This window comes from Fistularia commersonii, chromosome 12 (genome assembly GCF_037954325.1).
Source record: "Fistularia commersonii isolate RoL2024-O1a breed Wild chromosome 12, RoL_Fcom_v1.0, whole genome shotgun sequence".
Lineage (NCBI taxonomy): Eukaryota > Metazoa > Chordata > Actinopteri > Syngnathiformes > Fistulariidae > Fistularia > Fistularia commersonii.
The window spans coordinates 9,548,968-9,575,065 of NC_141295.1; the positions used below are offsets into that span (position 1 = coordinate 9,548,968).

Here is a 26,098-nt window from a genome sequence, read left to right on the forward strand (position 1 = left end):
TGAAACAGGAAGATATGTGATCCTGGCCTGACATCCTTTGAGCCTGAAGCTCTCGGCAACTTAGTGGAAGGGCATGATTTCCACCGTTTTTACTTCGAAAATGGTAAGTTCAAGGACGTAACCTGGGGTAACAAATACTACTTAGAAGCATTCTCAATATTCTGTCAGGTGCAGGTGACCCTAAACCACAATATGGATTGATTATTCATAAATGATCAATCTTTATTAGTCATTGCTGTGTTTCACAATTTAAAATCTAACAGGTACCTGTGAGGTGCATTTGAAATTTGTCATAGCTTTGGACTTGTCGGAGCCCGTTAAGCTGGCGCAGCACCGTAAGCCAAAAAGGTCAAAAAGTGAATTTTCACCTTGAATGATACAGCACTATCTATTACTCATTAATACGCTTCAGCTGATGGTTTTCATGCTACGCTGGAGATTCTAAACAAATATTTCATCAACCTGTTTACTAATACCTGCGTTTCTGTTCCATATTTAATGCATGAGTACTCCGCTTGAGCTTGATACGGGGCATCTTTCAGTTGGTCGCACTGTGGCAGATGAACCGAACAGTTAAATTAAATATTTATTCATTCATTATCTATTCTGCTTATCCTGCACTCAGGGTTTGGTGGGGAGAGGGGGTTGGAGCCATTGGTAGCTCCTGGAGAAATTATCGGGGGGGGGCAACTTTTGCAATGGTGACTCGTGGTGACCCATTCAGTCGGTAAATAAACAGGTGACTAAACAATCATCACAGTTTACACTTGTCTTTTCAAAATTACATAGCATTACAACTTGTAACCAATGACTGGCGAGATAAACACAAATATGTACCATCTCGCCAAGTAAGATTCAAGGAAGTTACGTCAAGGTACATCACTAGCAGTCCCTTGTTTATCCCGGGGGTACCATACCAGAACCACGCAAAAGGAAAATCAAGAATTTAGCGTCCATATTTTCATTTTATAATATATATAATTTTATGATATATATATAATATATATACATACATATTAAAGCTTCCCACACTCTTATTAACCTTTATATATATATACACACACACACACACACACACACACACACACACACGCACACACACATATATATAATTATATATATATATATATATGTATGTATATATGTATATATACATAAAAGTTAATAAGTTAATAAGAATCCATTTCACATCGATGTGCAATTACTACTTACAGTGTTACTCTGCAGTTGTGTTTATGTGAATTATATAGAAAGTGTTTATATGAGTTTGGAAGAGGTTAACAAGGGCTAGGGTGAAAAAGGTTAATAAGAGGGTGGGAAGCTTTAATATATATACGTATATATATATAAAAGTTAATAAGAGTGTTAATAAGAGTGTAATGGGTGGGAATCTTTTTTATATATATATCTATCTATATATCTATATATAGATAGATATATATATATTTTAAAGCTTCCCACACTCTTATTAACCTTTTTCACCCCAGCCCTTGTTAACCTCTTCCAAACTCATATAAACACTTTCTATATAATTCACATAAACACAACTGCAGAGTAACACTGTAAGTGGCGATTGCACATCGATGTGAAATGGACGATGCACGGGCACGATGCTGAATTCATGCTATGCACAGGAGATGTAGAGAACGATGCTGCGGTTACTGAGCCAATCAGAGCCCAGGATACAGAACACCATCATCTGGTTGGTCAGCACCCTAGGAAGTGATTATTTTGCCATAAAAACATTTAAAATCATAAAATGACGCCCTTTCGTGTCCTGAGCAGATTATGTAATGATGAATGCCGTACGTGCATCTGGAGCAGGTTACCTAATGACAAAAGCCCATATGCGCAAGCCATCCTGGAACCCATAGGAAATGTATTAAAAAGCCTGTGTTTATTTTTTTTTAATTTTATTTATTTTTTTAAAGAAAAAGGATTTCACATGATTTTGGATTGTGGGAGGAAACCGCAGAACCCCGGGAGGAAACCCACTGAGACACGTTGGAGGACATGCAAACCCCCCCATATAGAAAGGCCTCCAGTCAAAATCGAACCAATCGACCTTTTTTCTTTTGCCCAAATCTACTCATTGTTAACAAATTAACTCAGAATCGAATGTAACTACAGCAAAAAAATGCATCTTCTTCTACTTTCACCGTCAGTGAATTGAGTCTCGGTCAAAAGGAGTTGACGTCATCAGACCTTTCGTTATTGGGTGTTTCAACCCTGAGCTGTAACACTGTCCCAACAGCAGGTCAGCAGTGGTGGCCAAGTCACTGCCCATCTTTACCTCCTTGCAGATTAATTCCTCCCTCCTGTTCCATAATCAGTGTAAGGTTCTTACTGCTGCCTCCCCTATCTTGCAAGCTGCTATCTTTCTCTCCCTACCAGTCATTCCAATGGCGGTGAGGAGTCCCCATACTAGCTGTGCAGGAAACCCTCTGTAGCGTACCTTGACTGCCATGCCTGCCAGTCTTTTCCCCCTGCGGTACTCGAAGAGGTCCTGTTATTTGCCTCTTCTGATCACACTACCACATCCAGCCTCAGGGTTGACCGGACTATCCGGGGAAACAGCAGCCTCTCCCCCATCTCTACCTTCATGTCCCATGAATTTGCTTTTTGCAAGTAGGCTGCTTTTTGTTGTTGTCATAGGTCTATGCTTTCTCCCTCCCTTATGAACTGAATGGATGTTTTTCTACCACGTGGTTTGCGTTTCTTGCGTCTATTGCGCTCTATTGTCATAAGCACGCATCAATGGTCGCTGAAAAAAACACATATATTGTTAATACATTTGAATTTTGTGACTGACTGCCGTCCAGTCCGGGGTTTGTCCCCTGCTTCTTGCCCAATGCAAGACCTTACATGCAGGATATGTAGGAATGCTAATGAGCGAATGAATGAATAACGGTTGCTAATAATCTGGTTTACAAATGTTATGTTTGTAGCCATCGTTGCAAGTCAGTTAGTTATTCCAATATGCATAGTTTGGTTCTCTGTGATTATTTCATCTATTCTTCAAGGCAACATGCTCCAAATACCACAGTCAGCTCTGTCTTTTGTCTCTGAACAGCTGTGACGGAGTATTTGAGGTCTCCTGTCACTAATTTTAAGCCCAGTGCACATTTTCGAAAGCGAGAGGGGAATATTTTGTTCCATTAGTGTGTGTCTGTGCTACTGCGGTACGATGCATTTTGCTCACACTAATCTCTCCTGTGTCTAATTTTCAGCCCTGTCCAAAGGGAACAAACCAGTGCACACTATCCTCTTAAATCCGCACGTGCATCTAATTGGGGAAAATGCAGCCTGTATTGCCTATATTCGTTTGACACAGTACATGGATAGCGGCGGCATGCCCCGCACCATGCAGTCTGAGGAAACCCGCGTGTGGCACCGCCGAGATGGGAAGTGGCAGAACATTCACTTTCATCGTTCCGGCTCACCTAGCATCCCCTCTCAGTAAGAAATATACAGATTTGGGAATCTTAGAGTAGAAATGATTGTTTTATTCATCTCTAGTGGCTACATGTCTCTAGACAGACACTGTGGGATATGTTATAATCATCCTACGGTATCTTGAGGGAGGTAAAAATCTTTTATTTGAATATTTATTATCTAAACTGTATTGAATCTGTGATGAGCAAAAATAGACAAACGTGAATTTCAACTGCTCGTCAATAGTATTTCTTGTAGATTTCAAGTAAATGTATATCAACTTAACACGCCGTGGTCTTCAGCTTCTGTTGCTGCCGTTCTCCTTTGCTGTCTGTTGTCATCGTCTATTTCAAAAACCCATTTTAGAACACGGATATAATGCCAGAAAATTAGATGAGTAACTGCAGTTAGATGAGCTGGCAGGAAATGGATTTTACAATTTGCAAAAAAAAATTACAGGGAATTCACTTACATACATTTTCGTCATTGAATTTCCAAAGAAATGTGACTATATAAAGAAAAATCAAATGTTGCAATAAAGTTTATCAGTAAGTAATCAAGAAATAATTGTAAAGTTGATAATGTATTCATAAATAATGTATTATTCCATTTCATTTTAAAATCATTTTTGTAGTTTAAGACATCCAATCACAGAAGTGACATTTTTAAATTTCATTTATTATTTAGTTTTTTAACTCAAGGGTTCCTTTGGGTGTTAAATGGTGGAACCTCATATGATACATTGTTCTTTCTCCATCTCTGCAGTTAATGGAGTATCATCGTGTTAATAACTACAACATCAACAACAACAACAAAAAAAAAAACAACAAAGATCATCAGCAAGTGTGTGAATAGGGCGGTTAAGTTAGCCAACCCATAACTGCCCTCTGACCTCTGACCCTTCTATAAGGACATGACATTGCACCGGACACAAGTACATTTTATTGTTATGGCATTTTCTCAATGGACATTATTCAAAACCACCACCAGGTGGCTGCACACTGTAGGACATTATGAAATGACCATATTGACAACATTTTGTTTGTTTTTTAAGATGTTTTGGTATGCATTTTAAATAAATTAAATTAGAAAATATTCTACTGTAACTTCTCCTGAAAGCTAGTTCTGTATTTTTATGTGTAATTATGTGTGTGCAATACAAAAACATTTGGGAAGATCAGAAAGTTAAAAATTGAGCTTGCTTTTGTTCTGGTGATGTATATACATTGTGATTGTTGATGAAAACACAAACAAACATTGGAACTGCTATTTCTGCTATCAGAGGAAGTAATGATTTCTGTAAGATCCAGTTAATGAGCTACATTTATGTTTGCTATGAGCTAAGTCATACTGTATGAATTGTGCAACTACAATCTATAACGCTAATTTAAATGTAAAGAGGTCAGAGCAACTTATACTTTGCATTAAAATATGTTTGCTTTTATATCAGTGAAATAAGAATTAAGAGAATGTAGCATATATGTAATATATGATAAATTAAGACTATTCTGTAGTGCATGGGGGGTTGTTGTGAGTAAGATCATATGATACTATATCTTCTATTTGATTTGTGAATCACTGACTTGTTTGTTTGCATTGGTTAATGTTGTGCATCAGTCCTGTCCAAAACGTTTATAATGTCCTTCAGTATCATGGAACCATTGTAAGAGCAAGAACACCCTTGAGGATAATGCCCAGATAAAAAAAAAAAACAAAAAAAACAAATCCAAAGTGAATATTGACTCGGTCGCCAAAACACTCAACAAACACACAACAATTTTTGTATAAAACTTCGGTGAAAAAATTAGCCCATTTTTCATAATGTTTGTACTTGTATTGTACTAAGTATGTAGGATTTCCGTTGTCATGTTTTCCTCGTCATTTCTAGTGTGTCATGTTGCCAATTGCACAGGGAAGGCGGATACAATGGAGACGGCTCAGTGAATCTTCAACCTCACTTAAAGTCGTAGGGGGCAGAAAAGATGAGGAATGCTGCAGATGGGCAAAAAGATGAAGAAGAGAGAGATACAGTGCAATTAATATTCGGATGTCTTCCTTGACGATGAGTACTTCTACTAGCCAGTGGTCTCCGGACCACCACAGGACAATGCCAGTGTCTTCGTCAACCTCACTGCTTGCTCTTTTCAATTGGTGTGTCTCTTCTTTTAATGGGAAATATACAAAACATATTTCTTTTTTGACAAAACGTATGATGTCAATTCAATGCACCAATCCTTCTGTGGTGTGTACCTGTTGCCAAAAGGCAATGGCTGGCTTACAATGTTTAAGAAATAAATAAATCAATAAATTGAAAAAGTATAATACTGACTGCGATTTTGATTTTGCCTGTGTCTTGTGTGTCGGGGTGGTACACATGGAGGAAAACATCTCTGAAAGTTGCTTTGTTTATGTAAATAGTTTGGTAAAAATATCAAATGGAATTAAAATTGCAAATGTAGATTCACGACATATATTAAACTGTCTTAGTTTTATACACTGTAAATTATAGGATGCTTTTTTCTACTGGGTATTCAATACTGATTAGTCTTTTCTATCTAAACTAGAAATAAATAATCCTTCCCCTAACTTATGTATATACATTCATCTACCTTTCACATTATGTTTTCTTTGTAATTTATTTATTTAAAACCTTGACACCATTTGTATTTTTTTGTTTATCTTATTTTATTATCTTTATTTATTCCTGAAAATCTCTTCCTATTTATGTATTTATCTCTTTCTGTATGGAGCATCTGAAACCACTCAATTTCTTTCGGGATCCATAAAGTATTTCTTATTCTGATTAATCTCGGTATCTAGGTTTTATACAAAACTTGACATGACTTCATCTGGCAACGATATTTTGTGATGAAGATGGCTAATGAACTTTAATGCCCCTGTGACTGTGGATCTCATTATTTATTGAAAAATGTTAACCAACTGACTACCAGTTTGCTGTCATTGTTTTTTCCCTTTTCTCCATAGTTCTCACTTTTCAATGTGAAGTCAAGAAAGAAAAGAAATGCATATCTTTTTACTTTTTGGCTTACAGCCTTACTTATTTACATCAAATTTGAGGGATGAAATCAAATTGAGAGCACAAAGGTGGTACCGCTAAGAGATGTATCAAATTTAAAGACAAAAGCAAATCCAGGAAACTGTTTGTAGATTTTTATTCTGGATCAACCATAGACACACTGCAGCCATTTTCTTTTTATCTTTTTGGATTTTGAAACAGTAATACATGCCCTAAATAGATATATTTTTTTCTATGTATGTAACTGTCATCGTCACAGAAAAAGGGATGCTAATTTTTAAAATCAAAAGCATACCTGTCACAGTGAACTTCCACTAGATTGCATTTATCTAAATTACAAAGTAAGAGTGCATGTGAAATAAATACAATGCTTATTTGGGTACATACGGTAGCAAGGTTCTGAGCTGTGATTAATGGTATATTTTTGTCTCATTTCGCTTGCATCTGGTAGGTCGCCATCACGTATGCATTGTTTGACCCGGCTAAATGAGACCGTTCCTGCTAAGAGAAACCGCACCTCACGTCCTGTGCACGAAAAGTAAGAAGGTGGTCTTTCCTGATATTCAGGAGAGCTTGATGCGGTTTGTGTAAAATAAATAGTTATTTTCTTTGCTGACATAAATTAGTGCACAATCTTTTACTACACTCAAAAACTCATACGCTCACAATGAAACACCTAACAGGATTGAAAACACCTCATCAGACACTTTCTGGGCAAAACAAACAAACAAACAAAAAGACCAAGAAAGGAAAAATATTCTCTTAAAACTAAGCCAAACAAAGGAACTTAAAATTTTAACTATTATGTTGGACAACAGCATGTGGTCTCATTCAGAAAACCTGAATTGAAACTTGTCATTGGCATACAAAGATGAAATAATGCATTTATGGTCAATGGATCTACTGCAGTAAACAAACAAAAAAAAGATGATGGAATAAGAAAAAAATTCAGCTAAAAATATTTCACACAATCTTCTCAAAGCAGCTGGCATTACTGTCATTAGCTTTGAAAAAAAAAATCCAAACAAAACTCGAAAACAAACATTCGGTTCTCACAGTTTCCCCTCACTCGCTCGGCCATTCGTGCTTTAAGATCGACAATTTAAGAAAAAAATGGCCCCAAAAATATGATAGAAAACACAAGCACACACACATATACGCAAATAAAAAGATATGCAGAGGGAAAAAATCCATGAAACTACAAAGCAGTTTATGCCAGGATTGTAATGGCAGATGTTGATTAGTCATGCCGGCTCTACTTCACGTGAGTGATTATTAATTCCTAGGCTACAGATGTTGGTATTGTCTACATAATAGGTAATATATAATGCCCAAAAGACAGACTACACATAGCCTACACAAAACACAGCAGCAGCAGCAGCAGCAGTTACATTGAGTGTAAATAGATTCTGGTTTTCTCCATGGGACATCTTGACCACCCGAATCAAAAAAAGCGGTTTAGAACATTGAGTGGGATGCTAAGGGATGTCTTAGAAATATCTGCTGAGAGGCAGTGAAGTGTGAAATCTGAATTTCAGTCCAAGCACCCACTCAGAGAGTGTTTTACGGATAAAGTGTTCTATAACGTCGGGAGGTTCTCGAGTTAACTGATGTGTGTCTAGCATTTCTGGATTTTCTCGCGTTGTTCGTGTTGCCCTACCACAGACTGAAGTACCGGGGACGAGATTCTGACACACACACACACACACACACACACACACACACACACAAAATCCTAACATAAACAAAAACAAAACAGGGTTCTTTGGTCACAAAAAATAAAGACATAGAAGAAATAGTAACACATAATATGAGGCAGAGAAAGAAACTCTTGATTGTGAGCGATTGTTCTTCTGCCGGGGCTTAAATGGGAAGACTGTGGTAGTGTTGAGGCGGCGCGGTGCACGTTGGGATTCGGGAGGCTAAAGCACAGGATAAGGAGGAATCTTGGTATGGTGGGGAAAATGTAGCACATTCCTCTATCTTCCTCCTCTTCTGCCTTGTTTTCGTCAATATTTTGTTCCTCATAGTTGTGGTGAAACAGCTGTTGTAGCGGCTGATGGGAGTTCATTTCGATTCTGCCCCTATTTCGGGGCTGTTCACATCCTCTAATAAAGCCTGTTTCGGACACCCAGATCCTTTCACCACTGCTGAGGGTATGACCCTTATGCCTGTGGGCCCTATAGAGGGGGGCGAGAAAAATATGGGATAGTAGTTAGCTATATCGCTGAAAAACATTCACATAGATGCGTGTGCAAAAATCTGCATAATTATGTTGGTCCTTGAGGGAAAAAAGAAAAAGGAACACACACACGCACACACACACCACACACATACCCAATCGGCACGCACACAACTCTTTCCGTTGTCTTTGTCAGCATCCCTTTTCTACCACATCAATAAGGAAGCTCACATTCAGCGGAACAAGTTAAAAAAGGAAAAAAAAAATCTTTGTGGCTTAAAAAGGGGGAGCAGAGAAAATTAGTTGCTATACATATAAAAACGGATTAAATCAAAAAGACGAAGCGGGAGAATAATAAATTCAAGGTCCAAATAAATATGTGCACGCAAGCCACTTTGTTTACACTCGCATTTATTTCTATGTTGGTATTCTTACTTTGCGTCAAATCAAAACAAAATCTAAAATTGGGAATCAAGGTTACGTAGCAATTGTAATAAAAGTATTGACAAACCTTTTTTAAGTCATCTTGAGCTGATGGGAGGTCTGAAGCCATTGGTGGGTCACTTTGGTGTGTCACTGTCCATTCACCTTTTTCCACCTTTTTACTTTCTTCCAAACTAAGCGTGCAGGACTCAGACGGCTCCTCTTGCGATGTGGGGGAACCCCGACACTCGGGGAATGTTACCTAGTTCACGAATAAAGAATGAATTAGCAAAGAGGGATGAGTCTGGTATTGGTTAATGATGAATAGACGGTACGTAAACACATACTTCTGTATGGTCTCCGTCACTCTTTAACACATCCCGCCTCATGATCTTTGACGATCCATCACCTATTGCGGTCCTGACGGACCCCTGGTGAGGGCCCTCTGCGGAGATACCTTCGGCACCATCCAGGGAAACACATTTTTGAATATTTGTACGTGTAACCTGAGGAGGGCCAGGGGGTGGAAAGTCATTTTTAGAATAAACAACAAACTGTCACAGTCCTGAAGCATATGATATGTGCTTGTAAATGATAATATAAGGCACATTTTTACCCTTCTGATGACAATGTGTCCATTTTCATCTTTATATGTTTCTTCGGTCACAGACTGGGCAGGGAGATCAATCATTGCTTCAGCCTGTAGATAAAGAAATACAGAAATAATAGTGTCTTAACTATGCAGAGTATAAAAAATCCTAACTGAAAAGCACAAAGGATTCCTTTGTATTTTCTGTGTGAGTCGGTGTTAAGTTTGAGTTTTGCAAATAAAATCAAAGGGGTTATATTAGTTAATAACAACAGTCACAAAACTTTCACTGCAACAGAAAGCTCATTCAGAAAGCAATCAGTATTGCAAGCAAAGTTATTGAATAGCTGTTCTCTTTTTCACCATTGTGATGTTAAAACATTTCATCATTTGAATTCTAAATTCCACCCTGAGCTCCTGACCGAGTGACAGAAATCCATCAAAACATTAGTGCTTAAATCGTATGATAATCAGAGTAAACTATTTTTTAGCATTTACCCTTTCTTATCTCAAGTCTAAAATAAAGCTTATATTTAATCAAGTAATATTTTCAAATGTGCCATTGATTGCATGATATGTGAATAACAGACAAGTCACACCGGCCATGTAATGGGGTTATGGGGAGTCTCGGATCCCCTGAGAGTTTGCATTCCTCTTCGAGACGAATAATAATATCAAATCCTAGAAAAGCTTGCACACTGAGCGGGCAATGCAATTCTTCTCTTACCCTCGCCAGAACTTTAGTCGTATTACGATACGATTCCTCTTCAGAAACAAAAGGCCCGCATAATGTGAACACTTCACTGGGTGTTTCTGAATGACATCACTTATTTCCCCCTCTCTTCCAATCCATCATTATTGGATTTGCAGACAAAGGAAGCGTCCACATAATCTTCACTTTTGAATGACAGCGCCACATTTATTCTTCTCCTTCACATTTATCTTGCGCTCCGCATGGTACGAGACGATTCTGAGACCGACCTCGGCTTTTGCTAGACCTTATTTCTTGTCCCGCCAGGCTCACGTCTGAGAAATCAGATGGTGGGCTGTCTGCGGTCAAAGTACGACTCTGGATCAGAAAACTGAGACCTTGAACTGTTTGTCGCACCATCTTCATATTCTTTCACGCAGGTATAGACAGTGGGAGTTGGGGACATCTCTCTTTACCCTTTTGAGTGTATTTTCTTGTATCGTTTCCTTGAAACTAAGATTTCTTGCAGATTTTATTTTCAAGAGTGTGAAATCTGAAGACTGCAATGGAGAAAAATCTTCAGTCCCAGTGGATTCAAAACAAGCTGCCTACCACAAGGGAATGCAGCTCTTGGTTACTCTGTGTCGATGCTTCGTCTCACACACATAATAGCGAGTAGTTAATGCTTTTGCAGATTCTTTGGGTGGAAAAAAGGTGGTGGTAAAAAATAAACTTCAGAGTCGTATTTTCAGCAAATATGGGTCTCTGAAATACATCTGGTGCTACGCTGGTGTCCGTGTAGTGCTCAAAGCTTCACAAATTTTGGGGGGAGGAATCCGGAATTTAAATGGACGATACAAGACTTTTATTTCCTTGATGGCACAATGTGCTTTCTTGATACCTCTGTTTGATCAGAAATAGTTGATTACTTTGGATTTGTCATGGATTGATGTCTGGAAATATGTGTAGGAAAGACAATCGTATGGGAGTGGATGTAATGGGTATCACTTTCCTCAAATGGCTTTTTGAGTGGGTCTGACCCTCACCCTAACCCTAACCCTGACCCTTAACCTAATTAACTTAATGGCCACTTATATATAGGTTATATAGGTTTCATCTCTCCTGATTACATCTGACTAAAGCTTGTTACATGAGGACATCAAGATATTGTTGGCTTATGCAAGCATGATCACTATATCACTAAGCCTGTCTTTAGTTTCTTGATAGGATGAATTTCTTGTAGGTGACCTTAGTTTTCATAAGCCAGAATCTTCTTTGGGGATACTATCTTTTCATGCTTCATATGTCAGTGTGACATAATTTTTTTTAAAGAGGCCAAAGATACCTGAAATGGCAATGCTATTTTCCCAGTTGAGTCAAGGATGGTGTCTTAATTACAAGGTTCTCACAATGCTCTGAATCACATTGTTTTCTTGGGAGAGTGTGATGACACTGAAGCCTAACCCTAACTGTACGTTGAAGTGCAGAAGACGTGTATATTATTCGTAATTATAATTTTCAAAAATAGTAAAATAGTCACATGATGAAGCATTTTTCAAATGTGATATAAAATTCAATACATGAGATAAGAACTTCGTGTCATGGCATGCCATAAAGAACAACAATGCTTATTGTCATAAAATACTGCACCTACCCCGATACTGCTATATCGACAATTATCTTGTTTGCTGCAGCTACTATGCTAAAGCTCTTTGCTCTATTTATAAATAAACATTTTTCAGTCACAAGCATATTGTTTTGTGTCCCAACATTTCAGACAGAATTTTCATTTGTCAACTGCTCTTAGTCTGAAAATGAATAGTTTTTTGCTGCCTTTTTCACTGTATGGTGCGTTATGACATGTCATAGAAAAAAAACATAATACATAAATGAAGCAGTCAATTACGGAAGTCTAAAACTATTCCAAGGCCCAATTGATTATGTTTTTTTCCCTTTTGAAAGGTAATGTATTGCTTTCTCTTCTGAGTGAAGCAGAGCTTCGACTCTCTTGCTGGCTCAACAATCCTTTGCAAATGGACCTTTAACTTTCAACATTTTTTAACATTTATTCTTACTCTGAAAACAAACATCAAGGCATTTTGTCCCTGTTTGCTGTAATTAGCGATGTTCACATTTACTATCAGCTCAAGTGTATTTTACAGTCAATTTTACAGTCATTTATGTAAAACCAAGACAACCAACAGATAAAAAGATAACATGGAACTTTCAGGTTACATTGTTATTGTTAGATTTGACAATATGGACATTTTCCTGTATATAGGAGATCATATGAACTTGATATTAACGTATTGGTAGTGTGCTTGCAATGTTTTCTGTACTTTGCAAAATTCAAAGATAAGGAAGGTGATGAAGTCTGAGGGGGAACACACGCAAGGCTATTCTGTTTTTTGCCGTCCTCAATTTTAATAGTTGAAGAAGCATTGTCAGAGAGATAAAAATCACTCATTAGTGGATGTGATGGTTTTGATTCCTTTGTGAATAAATGTCTTTCATGACTACCGGTACATTGGAAAATATTAAAATTATGGGAAAGAAAAACTGATGAAGCAGAAGATTCATCGTTTTCACCCTCTGAGACAATAGCCTCTGGTGAGTAGGCCCTGTTTAGGAGATCTTTTTCACAAAATTCTGAATAGCCTGTATCGGACGCGATTGAAATAGGCGAGTCTGCTCTCACCTCAGACATTTGCAGATAATACTCACAATGTTGATTCTTCAACCGGCAAAGTGCTATGTCAGAAGAAATAGACAAGTTCTCAACTGATACCACGGACTCCGGGGACGATGGTCTGAAGTCTACTAGCCAGTCCTGAAGAAGGCAAAGGTCAAGATCAGAAGACACAGAGTCTGGGGACAAAGGCCTGCCAAGAAAAATCCTTTCCAAACCAAAGTCTGATGACACTGACTGAGGCGACTCTGGTCTACTCACATCAAACAGTGAGCTTAGACACAAATCAGTACCCTCCCAGTCCGACATAGTTGACTGTGGTGAAAGAGACATTTGTCTTTCATATTTCAAATGACAACCGACATCAGGCCATCGAAACTGGGGAAGAGGTGAGTCTGGAGTAAGGGCCCTTCCAGTAAACAAATTGTCCAAGTCCAAATCGGATGACACTGACTGGGACGATTCTGGTCTACTCTCGTGAAATAGCATGCTAACACAAAAATCAGTACCCTCCCAGTCTGAAATGGTTGACTGTGGTGAAAGAGACATTTGTCTTTCATATTCCAAGTGACAACCAACACTAGGCCACCTAAATTGGGGAAGAGGAGAGTCTGGGGAAAGGGACTCGTACTCAGTCTGAGAGATCACAGATTCGCGAGACTGTGGACGTACTTGGTCGAGCCAATCGTCTATCATAAAAGCAGTGCACTCATCTTCTGGAAGTAAGGCATGCAAATGAGGTCTGGATTCTGAGGTTTCATCCTCCAACAATGTCTCTGCTTGTCTGTCACCGGTAAGGCCACGGACAACATCTGCATACGTAAACGATCCAAAACTGGGCTGAAATTTGCGGTGTATTATACCCTTTCCGCCTCCTTCATTTTCACCCTCTGAGAAAATAGCCTCTGGTGAGTAGGCCCTGTTAAGGAGATCTTTATCACAAAATTCTGAATAGCCCGTATCGGACACGATTGAAATAGGCGAGTCTGCTCTCACCTCAGACATTTGCAGATAATACTCACAATGTTGATTCTTCAACCGGCAAAGTGCTATGTCAGAAGAAATAGACAAGTTCTCAACTGATGCTACGGACTCCGGGGACGATGGTCTGAAGTCTACTAGCCAGTCCTGAAGAAGGCAAAGGTCAAGATCAGAAGACACAGAGTCTGGGGACAAAGGCCTGCCAGTAAAAAGCCTTTCCAAACCAAAGTCTGATGACACTGACTGAGGCGACTCTGGTCTACTCACATCAAACAGTGAGCTTAGACACAAATCAGTACCTTCCCAGTCCGACATAGTTGACTGTGGTGAAAGAGACATTTGTCTTTCATATTTCAAATGACAACCGACATCAGGCCATCGAAATTGGGGAAGAGGTGAGTCTGGAGTAAGGGCCCTTCCAGTAAACAAATTGTCCAAGTCCAAATCGGATGACACTGACTGGGACGATTCTGGTCTACTCTCGTGAAATAGCATGCTAACACAAAAATCAGTACCCTCCCAGTCTGAAATGGTTGACTGTGGTGAAAGAGACATTTGTCTTTCATATTCCAAGTGACAACCAACACTAGGCCACCTAAATTGGGGAAGAGGAGAGTCTGGGGAAAGGGACTCGTACTCAGTCTGAGAGATCACAGATTCGCGAGACTGTGGACGTACTTGGTCGAGCCAATCGTCTATCACAAAATCAGTGCACTCATCTTCTGGAAGTAAGACATGTAAAGGAGGTCTGGATTCTGAGGTTTCATCCTCCAACAATGTCTCTGCTTGTCTATCACCGGTAAAGCCACGGACAACATCTGCATACGTAAACGATCCAAAACTGGGCTGAAATTTGCGGTGTATTATACACTTTCCGCCTCCTTCATTTTCACCCTCTGAGAAAATAGCCTCTGGTGAGTAGGCCCTGTTAAGGAGATCTTTATCACAAAATTCTGAATAGCCTGTATCGGACGCGATTGAAATAGGCGAGTCTGCTCTCACCTCAGACATTTGCAGATAATACTCACAATGTTGATTCTTCAACCGGCTAAGTGCTATGTCAGAAAAAATAGACAAGTTCTCAACTGATACCACGGACTCCGGGGACGATGGTCTGAAGTCTACTAGCCAGTCCTGAAGAAGGCAAAGGTCAAGATCAGAAGACACAGAGTCTGGGGACAAAGGCCTGCCAAGAAAAATCCTTTCCAAACCAAAGTCTGATGACACTGACTGAGGCGACTCTGGTCTACTCACATCAAACAGTGAGCTTAGACACAAATCAGTACCTTCCCAGTCCGACATAGTTGACTGTGGTGAAAGAGACATTTGTCTTTCATATTTCAAATGACAACCGACATCAGGCCATCGAAATTGGGGAAGAGGTGAGTCTGGAGTAAGGGCCCTTCCAGTAAACAAATTGTCCAAGTCCAAATCGGATGACACTGACTGGGACGATTCTGGTCTACTCTCGTGAAATAGCATGCTAACACAAAAATCAGTACCCTCCCAGTCTGAAATGGTTGACTGTGGTGAAAGAGACATTTGTCTTTCATATTCCAAGTGACAACCAACACTAGGCCACCTAAATTGGGGAAGAGGAGAGTCTGGGGAAAGGGACTCGTACTCAGTCTGAGAGATCACAGATTCGCGAGACTGTGGACGTACTTGGTCGAGCCAATCGTCTATCATAAAAGCAGTGCACTCATCTTCTGGAAGTAAGGCATGCAAATGAGGTCTGGATTCTGAGGTTTCATCCTCCAACAATGTCTCTGCTTGTCTGTCACCGGTAAGGCCACGGACAACATCTGCATACGTAAACGATCCAAAACTGGGCTGAAATTTGCGGTGTATTATACGCTTTCCGCCTCCTTCATGTTCACCATCTGAGACAATAGCCTCTGGTGAGTAGGCCCTGTTTAGGAGATCCTGATCACAAAATTCTGAATTGTCTGTATCGGACGTGATTGAAATAGGCGAGTCTGCTCTCACCTCAAACATTTGCAGATAATACTCACAATGTTGATTCTTCAACCGGCAAAGTGCTATGTCAGAAGAAATAGACAAGTTCTCAACTGATACCACGGACTCCGGGGACGATGGTCTGAAGTCTACTAGCCAGTCCTGAAGAAGGCAAAGGTCAAGATCAGAAGACACAGAGTCTGGGGACAAAGGCCTGCCAGTAAAAAGCCTTTCCAAACCAAAGTCTGATGACACTGACTGAGGCGACTCTGGTCTACTCACATCAAACAGTGAGCTTAGACACAAATCAGTACCTTCCCAGTCCGACATAGTTGACTGTGGTGAAAGAGACATTTGTCTTTCATATTTCAAATGACAACCGACATCAGGCCATCGAAATTGGGGAAGAGGTGAGTCTGGAGTAAGGGCCCTTCCAGTAAACAAATTGTCCAAGTCCAAATCGGATGACACTGACTGGGACGATTCTGGTCTACTCTCGTGAAATAGCATGCTAACACAAAAATCAGTACCCTCCCAGTCTGAAATGGTTGACTGTGGTGAAAGAGACATTTGTCTTTCATATTCCAAGTGACAACCAACACTAGGCCACCTAAATTGGGGAAGAGGAGAGTCTGGGGAAAGGGACTCGTACTCAGTCTGAGAGATCACAGATTCGCGAGACTGTGGACGTACTTGGTCGAGCCAATCGTCTATCACAAAATCAGTGCACTCATCTTCTGGAAGTAAGACATGTAAAGGAGGTCTGGATTCTGAGGTTTCATCCTCCAACAATGTCTCTGCTTGTCTATCACCGGTAAAGCCACGGACAACATCTGCATACGTAAACGATCCAAAACTGGGCTGAAATTTGCGGTGTATTATACACTTTCCGCCTCCTTCATTTTCACCCTCTGAGAAAATAGCCTCTGGTGAGTAGGCCCTGTTAAGGAGATCTTTATCACAAAATTCTGAATAGCCTGTATCGGACGCGATTGAAATAGGCGAGTCTGCTCTCACCTCAGACATTTGCAGATAATACTCACAATGTTGATTCTTCAACCGGCTAAGTGCTATGTCAGAAAAAATAGACAAGTTCTCAACTGATACCACGGACTCCGGGGACGATGGTCTGAAGTCTACTAGCCAGTCCTGAAGAAGGCAAAGGTCAAGATCAGAAGACACAGAGTCTGGGGACAAAGGCCTGCCAAGAAAAATCCTTTCCAAACCAAAGTCTGATGACACTGACTGAGGCGACTCTGGTCTACTCACATCAAACAGTGAGCTTAGACACAAATCAGTACCTTCCCAGTCCGACATAGTTGACTGTGGTGAAAGAGACATTTGTCTTTCATATTTCAAATGACAACCGACATCAGGCCATCGAAATTGGGGAAGAGGTGAGTCTGGAGTAAGGGCCCTTCCAGTAAACAAATTGTCCAAGTCCAAATCGGATGACACTGACTGGGACGATTCTGGTCTACTCTCGTGAAATAGCATGCTAACACAAAAATCAGTACCCTCCCAGTCTGAAATGGTTGACTGTGGTGAAAGAGACATTTGTCTTTCATATTCCAAGTGACAACCAACACTAGGCCACCTAAATTGGGGAAGAGGAGAGTCTGGGGAAAGGGACTCGTACTCAGTCTGAGAGATCACAGATTCGCGAGACTGTGGACGTACTTGGTCGAGCCAATCGTCTATCATAAAAGCAGTGCACTCATCTTCTGGAAGTAAGGCATGCAAATGAGGTCTGGATTCTGAGGTTTCATCCTCCAACAATGTCTCTGCTTGTCTGTCACCGGTAAGGCCACGGACAACATCTGCATACGTAAACGATCCAAAACTGGGCTGAAATTTGCGGTGTATTATACGCTTTCCGCCTCCTTCATGTTCACCATCTGAGACAAAAGCCTCTGGTGAGTAGGCCCTGTTTAGGAGATCCTGATCACAAAATTCTGAATTGTCTGTATCGGACGTGATTGAAATAGGCGAGTCTGCTCTCACCTCAGACATTTGCAGATAATACTCACAATGTTGATTCTTCAACCGGCAAAGTGCTATGTCAGAAGAAATAGACAAGTTCTCAACTGATACCACGGACTCCGGGGACGATGGTCTGAAGTCTACTAGCCAGTCCTGAAGAAGGCAAAGGTCAAGATCAGAAGACACAGAGTCTGGGGACAAAGGCCTGCCAGTAAAAAGCCTTTCCAAACCAAAGTCTGATGACACTGACTGAGGCGACTCTGGTCTACTCACATCAAACAGTGAGCTTAGACACAAATCAGTACCCTCCCAGTCCGACATAGTTGACTGTGGTGAAAGAGACATTTGTCTTTCATATTTCAAATGACAACCGACATCAGGCCATCGAAATTGGGGAAGATGTGAGTCTGGAGTAAGGGCCCTTCCAGTAAACAAATTGTCCAAGTCCAAATCGGATAACACTGACTGGGACGATTCTGGTCTACTCTCGTGAAATAGCATGCTAACACAAAAATCAGTACCCTCCCAGTCTGAAATGGTTGACTGTGGTGAAAGAGACATTTGTCTTTCATATTCCAAGTGACAACCAACACTAGGCCACCTAAATTGGGGAAGAGGAGAGTCTGGGGAAAGGGACTCGTACTCAGTCTGAGAAATCACAGATTCGCGAGACTGTGGACGTACTTGGTCGAGCCAATCGTCTATCATAAAAGCAGTGCACTCTTCTTCTGGAAGTAAGGCATGCAAATGAGGTCTGGATTCTGAGGTTTCATCCTCCAACAATGTCTCTGCTTGTCTGTCACCGGTAAGGCCACGGACAACATCCGCATACGTAAACGATCCAAAACTGGGCTGAAATTTGCGGTGTATTATACGCTTTCCGCCTCCTTCATGTTCACCATCTGAGACAATAGCCTCTGGTGAGTAGGCCCTGATTAGGAGATCTTTATCACAAAATTCTGAATAGTCTGTATCGGACGTGATTGAAATAGGCGAGTCTGCTCTCACCTCAAACATTTGCAGATAATACTCACAATGTTGATTCTTCAACCGGCAAAGTGCTATGTCAGAAGAAATAGACAAGTTCTCAACTGATACCACGGACTCCGGGGACGATGGTCTGAAGTCTACTAGCCAGTCCTGAAGAAGGCAAAGGTCAAGATCAGAAGACACAGAGTCTGGGGACAAAGGCCTGCCAGTAAAAAGCCTTTCCAAACCAAAGTCTGATGACACTGACTGAGGCGACTCTGGTCTACTCACATCAAACAGTGAGCTTAGACACAAATCAGTACCCTCCCAGTCCGACATAGTTGACTGTGGTGAAAGAGACATTTGTCTTTCATATTTCAAATGACAACCGACATCAGGCCATCGAAATTGGGGAAGAGGTGAGTCTGGAGTAAGGGCCCTTCCAGTAAACAAACTGTCCAAGTCCAAATCGGATGACACTGACTGGGACGATTCTGGTCTACTCTCGTGAAATAGCATGCTAACACAAAAATCAGTACCCTCCCAGTCTGAAATGGTTGACTGTGGTGAAAGAGACATTTGTCTTTCATATTCCAAGTGACAACCAACACTAGGCCACCTAAATTGGGGAAGAGGAGAGTCTGGGGAAAGGGACTCGTACTCAGTCTGAGAGATCACAGATTCGCGAGACTGTGGACGTACTTGGTCGAGCCAATCGTCTATCATAAAAGCAGTGCACTCATCTTCTGGAAGTAAGGCATGCAAATGAGGTCTGGATTCTGAGGTTTCATCCTCCAACAATGTCTCTGCTTGTCTGTCACCGGTAAGGCCACGGACAACATCTGCATACGTAAACGATCCAAAACTGGGCTGAAATTTGCGGTGTATTATACGCTTTCCGCCTCCTTCATGTTCACCATCTGAGACAATAGCCTCTGGTGAGTAGGCCCTGATTAGGAGATCTTTATCACAAAATTCTGAATAGTCTGTATCGGACGCGATTGAAATAGGCGAGTCTGCTCTCACCTCAGACATTTGCAGATAATACTCACAATGTTGATTCTTCAACCGGCAAAGTGCTATGTCAGAAGAAATAGACAAGTTCTCAACTGATACCACGGACTCCGGGGACGATGGTCTGAAGTCTACTAGCCAGTCTTGAAGAAGGAAAAGGTCAAGATCAGAAGACACAGAGTCTGAGGACAAAGGCCTGCCAGTAAAAAGCCTTTCCAAACCAAAGTCTGATGACACTGACTGAGGCGACTCTGGTCTACTCACATCAAACAGTGAGCTTAGACACAAAGCAGTACCCTCCCAGTCCGACATAGTTGACTGTGGTGAAAGAGACATTTGTCTTTCATATTTCAAATGACAACCGACATCAGGCCATCGAAATTGGGGAAGAGGTGAGTCTGGAGTAAGGGCCCTTCCAGTAAACAAATTGTCCAAGTCCAAATCGGATAACACTGACTGGGACGATTCTGGTCTACTCTCGTGAAATAGCATGCTAACACAAAAATCAGTACCCTCCCAGTCTGAAATGGTTGACTGTGGTGAAAGAGACATTTGTCTTTCATATTCCAAGTGACAACCAACACTAGGCCACCTAAATTGGGGAAGAGGAGAGTCTGGGGAAAGGGACTCGTACTCAGTCTGAGAGATCACAGATTCGCGAGACTGTGGACGTACTTGGTCGAGCCAATCGTCTATCATAAAAGCAGTGCACTCATCTTCTGGAAGTAAGGCATGCAAATGAGGTCTGGATTCTGAGGTTTCATCCTCCAACAATGTCTCTGCTTGTCTGTCACCGGTAAGGCCACGGACAACATCTGCATACGTAAACGATCCAAAACTGGGCTGAAATTTGCGGTGTATTATACGCTTTCCGCCTCCTTCATGTTCACCATCTGAGACAATAGCCTCTGGTGAGTAGGCCCTGATTAGGAGATCTTTATCACAAAATTCTGAATAGTCTGTATCGGACGCGATTGAAATAGGCGAGTCTGCTCTCACCTCAGACATTTGCAGATAATACTCACAATGTTGATTCTTCAACCGGCAAAGTGCTATGTCAGAAGAAATAGACAAGTTCTCAACTGATACCACGGACTCCGGGGACGATGGTCTGAAGTCTACTAGCCAGTCTTGAAGAAGGAAAAGGTCAAGATCAGAAGACACAGAGTCTGAGGACAAAGGCCTGCCAGTAAAAAGCCTTTCCAAACCAAAGTCTGATGACACTGACTGAGGCGACTCTGGTCTACTCACATCAAACAGTGAGCTTAGACACAAAGCAGTACCCTCCCAGTCCGACATAGTTGACTGTGGTGAAAGAGACATTTGTCTTTCATATTTCAAATGACAACCGACATCAGGCCATCGAAATTGGGGAAGAGGTGAGTCTGGAGTAAGGGTCCTTCCAGTAAACAAATTGTCCAAGTCCAAATCCAAATCGGATAACACTGACTGGGACGATTCTGGTCTACTCTCGTGAAATAGCATGCTAACACAAAAATCAGTACCCTCCCAGTCTGAAATGGTTGACTGTGGTGAAAGAGACATTTGTCTTTCATATTCCAAGTGACAACCAACACTAGGCCACCTAAATTGGGGAAGAGGAGAGTCTGGGGAAAGGGACTCGTACTCAGTCTGAGAGATCACAGATTCGCGAGACTGTGGACGTACTTGGTCGAGCCAATCGTCTATCACAAAATCAGTGCACTCATCTTCTGGAAGTAAGACATGTAAAGGAGGTCTGGATTCTGAGGTTTCATCCTCCAACAATGTCTCTGCTTGTCTATCACCGGTAAAGCCACGGACAACATCTGCATACGTAAACGATCCAAAACTGGGCTGAAATTTGCGGTGTATTATACGCTTTCCGCCTCCTTCATTTTCACCCTCTGAGAAAATAGCCTCTGGTGAGTAGGCCCTGTTAAGGAGATCTTTATCACAAAATTCTGAATAGCCCGTATCGGACGCGATTGAAATCGGCGAGTCTGCTCTCACCTCAGACATTTGCAGATAATACTCACAATGTTGATTCTTCAACTGGCTAAGTGCTATGTCAGAAGAAATAGACAAGTTCTCAACTGATACCACGGACTCCGGGGACGATGGTCTGAAGTCTACTAGCCAGTCCTGAAGAAGGCAAAGGTCAAGATCAGAAGACACAGAGTCTGGGGACAAAGGCCTGCCAGTAAAAAGCCTTTCCAAACCAAAGTCTGATGACACTGACTGAGGCGACTCTGGTCTACTCACATCAAACAGTGAGCTTAGACACAAAGCAGTACCCTCCCAGTCCGACATAGTTGACTGTGGTGAAAGAGACATTTGTCTTTCATATTTCAAATGACAACCGACATCAGGCCATCGAAATTGGGGAAGAGGTGAGTCTGGAGTAAGGGCCCTTCCAGTAAACAAATTGTCCAAGTCCAAATCGGATAACACTGACTGGGACGATTCTGGTCTACTCTCGTGAAATAGCATGCTAACACAAAAATCAGTACCCTCCCAGTCTGAAATGGTTGACTGTGGTGAAAGAGACATTTGTCTTTCATATTCCAAGTGACAACCAACACTAGGCCACCTAAATTGGGGAAGAGGAGAGTCTGGGGAAAGGGGCTCGTACTCAGTCTGAGAGATCACAGATTCGCGAGACTGTGGACGTACTTGGTCGAGCCAATCGTCTATCATAAAAGCAGTGCACTCATCTTCTGGAAGTAAGGCATGCAAATGAGGTCTGGATTCTGAGGTTTCATCCTCCAACAATGTCTCTGCTTGTCTGTCACCGGTAAGGCCACGGACAACATCTGCATACGTAAACGATCCAAAACTGGGCTGAAATTTGCGGTGTATTATACGCTTTCCGCCTCCTTCATGTTCACCATCTGAGACAATAGCCTCTGGTGAGTAGGCCCTGATTAGGAGATCTTTATCACAAAATTCTGAATAGTCTGTATCGGACGCGATTGAAATAGGCGAGTCTGCTCTCACCTCAGACATTTGCAGATAATACTCACAATGTTGATTCTTCAACCGGCAAAGTGCTATGTCAGAAGAAAAAGACAAGTTCTCAACTGATACCACGGACTCCGGGGACGATGGTCTGAAGTCTACTAGCCAGTCTTGAAGAAGGAAAAGGTCAAGATCAGAAGACACAGAGTCTGGGGACAAAGGCCTGCCAGTAAAAAGCCTTTCCAAACCAAAGTCTGATGACACTGACTGAGGCGACTCTGGTCTACTCACATCAAACAGTGAGCTTAGACACAAAGCAGTACCCTCCCAGTCCGACATAGTTGACTGTGGTGAAAGAGACATTTGTCTTTCATATTTCAAATGACAACCGACATCAGGCCATCGAAATTGGGGAAGAGGTGAGTCTGGAGTAAGGGCCCTTCCAGTAAACAAATTGTCCAAATCCAAATCGGATAACACTGACTGGGACGATTCTGGTCTACTCTCGTGAAATAGCATGCTAACACAAAAATCAGTACCCTCCCAGTCTGAAATGGTTGACTGTGGTGAAAGAGACATTTGTCTTTCATATTCCAAGTGACAACCAACACTAGGCCACCTAAATTGGGGAAGAGGAGAGTCTGGGGAAAGGGGCTCGTACTCAGTCTGAGAGATCACAGATTCGCGAGACTGTGGACGTACTTGGTCGAGCCAATCGTCTATCATAAAAGCAGTGCACTCATCTTCTGGAAGTAAGGCATGCAAATGAGGTCTGGATTCTGAGGTTTCATCCTCCAACAATGTCTCTGCTTGTCTGTCACCGGTAAGGCCACGGACAACATCTGCATACGTAAACGATCCAAAACTGGGCTGAAATTTGCGGTGTATTATACGCTTTCCGCCTCCTTCATGTTCACCATCTGAGACAATAGCCTCTGGTGAGTAGGCCCTGTTTAGGAGATCCTGATCACAAAATTCTGAATTGTCTGTATCGGACGTGATTGAAATAGGCGAGTCTGCTCTCACCTCAGACATTTGCAGATAATACTCACAATGTTGATTCTTCAACCGGCAAAGTGCTATGTCAGAAGAAATAGACAAGTTCTCAACTGATACCACGGACTCCGGGGACGATGGTCTGAAGTCTACTAGCCAGTCCTGAAGAAGGCAAAGGTCAAGATCAGAAGACACAGAGTCTGGGGACAAAGGCCTGCCAGTAAAAAGCCTTTCCAAACCAAAGTCTGATGACACTGACTGAGGCGACTCTGGTCTACTCACATCAAACAGTGAGCTTAGACACAAATCAGTACCCTCCCAGTCCGACATAGTTGACTGTGGTGAAAGAGACATTTGTCTTTCATATTTCAAATGACAACCGACATCAGGCCATCGAAATTGGGGAAGAGGTGAGTCTGGAGTAAGGGCCCTTCCAGTAAACAAATTGTCCAAGTCCAAATCGGATGACACTGACTGGGACGATTCTGGTCTACTCTCGTGAAATAGCATGCTAACACAAAAATCAGTACCCTCCCAGTCTGAAATGGTTGACTGTGGTGAAAGAGACATTTGTCTTTCATATTCCAAGTGACAACCAACACTAGGCCACCTAAATTGGGGAAGAGGAGAGTCTGGGGAAAGGGACTCGTACTCAGTCTGAGAAATCACAGATTCGCGAGACTGTGGACGTACTTGGTCGAGCCAATCGTCTATCATAAAAGCAGTGCACTCTTCTTCTGGAAGTAAGGCATGCAAATGAGGTCTGGATTCTGAGGTTTCATCCTCCAACAATGTCTCTGCTTGTCTGTCACCGGTAAGGCCACGGACAACATCCGCATACGTAAACGATCCAAAACTGGGCTGAAATTTGCGGTGTATTATACGCTTTCCGCCTCCTTCATGTTCACCATCTGAGACAATAGCCTCTGGTGAGTAGGCCCTGATTAGGAGATCTTTATCACAAAATTCTGAATAGTCTGTATCGGACGTGATTGAAATAGGCGAGTCCGCTCTCACCTCAAACATTTGCAGATAATACTCACAATGTTGATTCTTCAACCGGCAAAGTGCTATGTCAGAAGAAATAGACAAGTTCTCAACTGATACCACGGACTCCGGGGACGATGGTCTGAAGTCTACTAGCCAGTCCTGAAGAAGGCAAAGGTCAAGATCAGAAGACACAGAGTCTGGGGACAAAGGCCTGCCAGTAAAAAGCCTTTCCAAACCAAAGTCTGATGACACTGACTGAGGCGACTCTGGTCTACTCACATCAAACAGTGAGCTTAGACACAAATCAGTACCCTCCCAGTCCGACATAGTTGACTGTGGTGAAAGAGACATTTGTCTTTCATATTTCAAATGACAACCGACATCAGGCCATCGAAATTGGGGAAGAGGTGAGTCTGGAGTAAGGGCCCTTCCAGTAAACAAACTGTCCAAGTCCAAATCGGATGACACTGACTGGGACGATTCTGGTCTACTCTCGTGAAATAGCATGCTAACACAAAAATCAGTACCCTCCCAGTCTGAAATGGTTGACTGTGGTGAAAGAGACATTTGTCTTTCATATTCCAAGTGACAACCAACACTAGGCCACCTAAATTGGGGAAGAGGAGAGTCTGGGGAAAGGGACTCGTACTCAGTCTGAGAGATCACAGATTCGCGAGACTGTGGACGTACTTGGTCGAGCCAATCGTCTATCATAAAAGCAGTGCACTCATCTTCTGGAAGTAAGGCATGCAAATGAGGTCTGGATTCTGAGGTTTCATCCTCCAACAATGTCTCTGCTTGTCTGTCACCGGTAAGGCCACGGACAACATCTGCATACGTAAACGATCCAAAACTGGGCTGAAATTTGCGGTGTATTATACGCTTTCCGCCTCCTTCATGTTCACCATCTGAGACAATAGCCTCTGGTGAGTAGGCCCTGATTAGGAGATCTTTATCACAAAATTCTGAATAGTCTGTATCGGACGCGATTGAAATAGGCGAGTCTGCTCTCACCTCAGACATTTGCAGATAATACTCACAATGTTGATTCTTCAACCGGCAAAGTGCTATGTCAGAAGAAATAGACAAGTTCTCAACTGATACCACGGACTCCGGGGACGATGGTCTGAAGTCTACTAGCCAGTCTTGAAGAAGGAAAAGGTCAAGATCAGAAGACACAGAGTCTGAGGACAAAGGCCTGCCAGTAAAAAGCCTTTCCA

General features: G+C 41.8%; 2 protein-coding genes across 20 annotated transcripts in view; one reads left to right on the forward strand and one right to left on the reverse strand.

The window, feature by feature from the left end:
* Positions 1-5,757, forward strand: part of camk2d2 (calcium/calmodulin-dependent protein kinase (CaM kinase) II delta 2) — a 37,834-nt gene extending 32,077 nt beyond the window's left edge. For 10 of the 15 annotated variants that reach the window (XM_086156922.1, XM_086156912.1, XM_086156918.1 and 7 more), the window contains 3 exons: positions 9-103; positions 3,231-3,459; positions 4,201-5,757. In XM_086156922.1, the coding sequence (XP_086013048.1) occupies positions 9-103; positions 3,231-3,459; positions 4,201-4,204 (328 nt within the window). In that variant the 3' untranslated portion in view covers positions 4,205-5,757. Of the gene's footprint in view, positions 1-8; positions 104-3,230; positions 3,464-4,200 lie in introns of those variants that run through there. The other 5 variants (XM_086156913.1, XM_086156921.1, XM_086156924.1 and 2 more) reach the window with 1 other exon arrangement.
* An 834-nt stretch (positions 5,758-6,591) lies between these two features.
* ank2a (ankyrin 2a, neuronal) overlaps positions 6,592-26,098 on the reverse strand; it is a 72,373-nt gene continuing 52,866 nt past the window's right edge. For all 5 annotated transcript variants that reach the window (XM_086156909.1, XM_086156911.1, XM_086156908.1 and 2 more), the window contains 4 exons: positions 9,694-9,777; positions 9,425-9,583; positions 9,166-9,339; positions 6,592-8,652 (listed from right to left, as the gene is read on the reverse strand). In XM_086156909.1, the coding sequence (XP_086013035.1) occupies positions 8,638-8,652; positions 9,166-9,339; positions 9,425-9,583; positions 9,694-9,777 (432 nt within the window). In that variant the 3' untranslated portion in view covers positions 6,592-8,637. The remainder of the gene's footprint in view (positions 8,653-9,165; positions 9,340-9,424; positions 9,584-9,693; positions 9,778-26,098) is intronic.